General features: G+C 40.6%; 1 protein-coding gene across 1 annotated transcript in view; it reads left to right on the forward strand.

Annotated features, from left to right (window-relative positions):
• Nucleotides 1-809, forward strand: part of LOC119594166 — a gene marked incomplete in the record, with an annotated part of 1157 nt that extends 348 nt beyond the window's left edge. Inside the window, 2 exon segments of the mRNA XM_037943237.1 lie at nucleotides 1-74; nucleotides 559-809. Coding sequence (XP_037799165.1) covers nucleotides 1-51 — 51 coding nt within the window.
• Between the last annotated feature and the right edge of the window lie 6 nt (nucleotides 810-815).

Genomic DNA, 815 nt, shown 5'->3' on the forward strand with positions numbered 1-815 from the left:
GGGAAAGCGAGGCGGTACAAGAAGGTTCCGGCCGACAAGGAGGAGTCATAAGGAGGACCATGCATCGGATATCCGTAAGTTGAATGTTGTTTCGGTGTTAGACTGGAGTTAGGTAATGATCCGAATTCAAATATCACTTACTCTTTTCTCTTTGGCTTTTCATCCTTGCTTGTCGATTATTTAATTTATTTTCTACTATCCTGTAGCTTTAATTTTGTTTATTGGCTATTATTTTTACTGTTTTTTCGTTTCCCCTCTCACTTTGTTTTCCCTCCTCCCTTTCATGACGTTGCTTTCGTTAAGTCGTATTTATTTCTTGGGTATTCTATTTCTTTTGCCGGTATTTGATGAAAATATATTCATTAGACTGTACACATTACTGGAGAACGAGTGATTTTATTCTATTCTTACTATTTTATAATTTTTATTATTTTGTCCAAGCATTTAATTCCACGAATCAGACGAACACAAACTTTCCTCACAGCACGTGATTTTCTTTCGTGTGATTTCTGATCGTTTCATGGTTTAATAATTCTTCTTTCGTTCTATCTCCTGCAGATAATTGGTGTTCAGTTGAAGGAGCAGGCCTTTGGTATTCAAGGACGACCTCCCACAGACGAGGAGAGCCTCGAGACGACAAAACCTTCGGCAGGATAAGGACCTCCTCGCACCATGGGTCGTCGGAGGAACTTCGGAGGGCCAGGGTGCTTCGTCCAAGAACTGAACATGGATCTAGTGATATCGGTGCTGTGATCAGTGGCATTGGAGAATCATTGGAGTGTTCTTCCTACCTTTCCTCATGCTTTTATGCGTAA

This window comes from Penaeus monodon, chromosome 33 (assembly GCF_015228065.2).
Source record: "Penaeus monodon isolate SGIC_2016 chromosome 33, NSTDA_Pmon_1, whole genome shotgun sequence".
NCBI lineage: Eukaryota > Metazoa > Arthropoda > Malacostraca > Decapoda > Penaeidae > Penaeus > Penaeus monodon.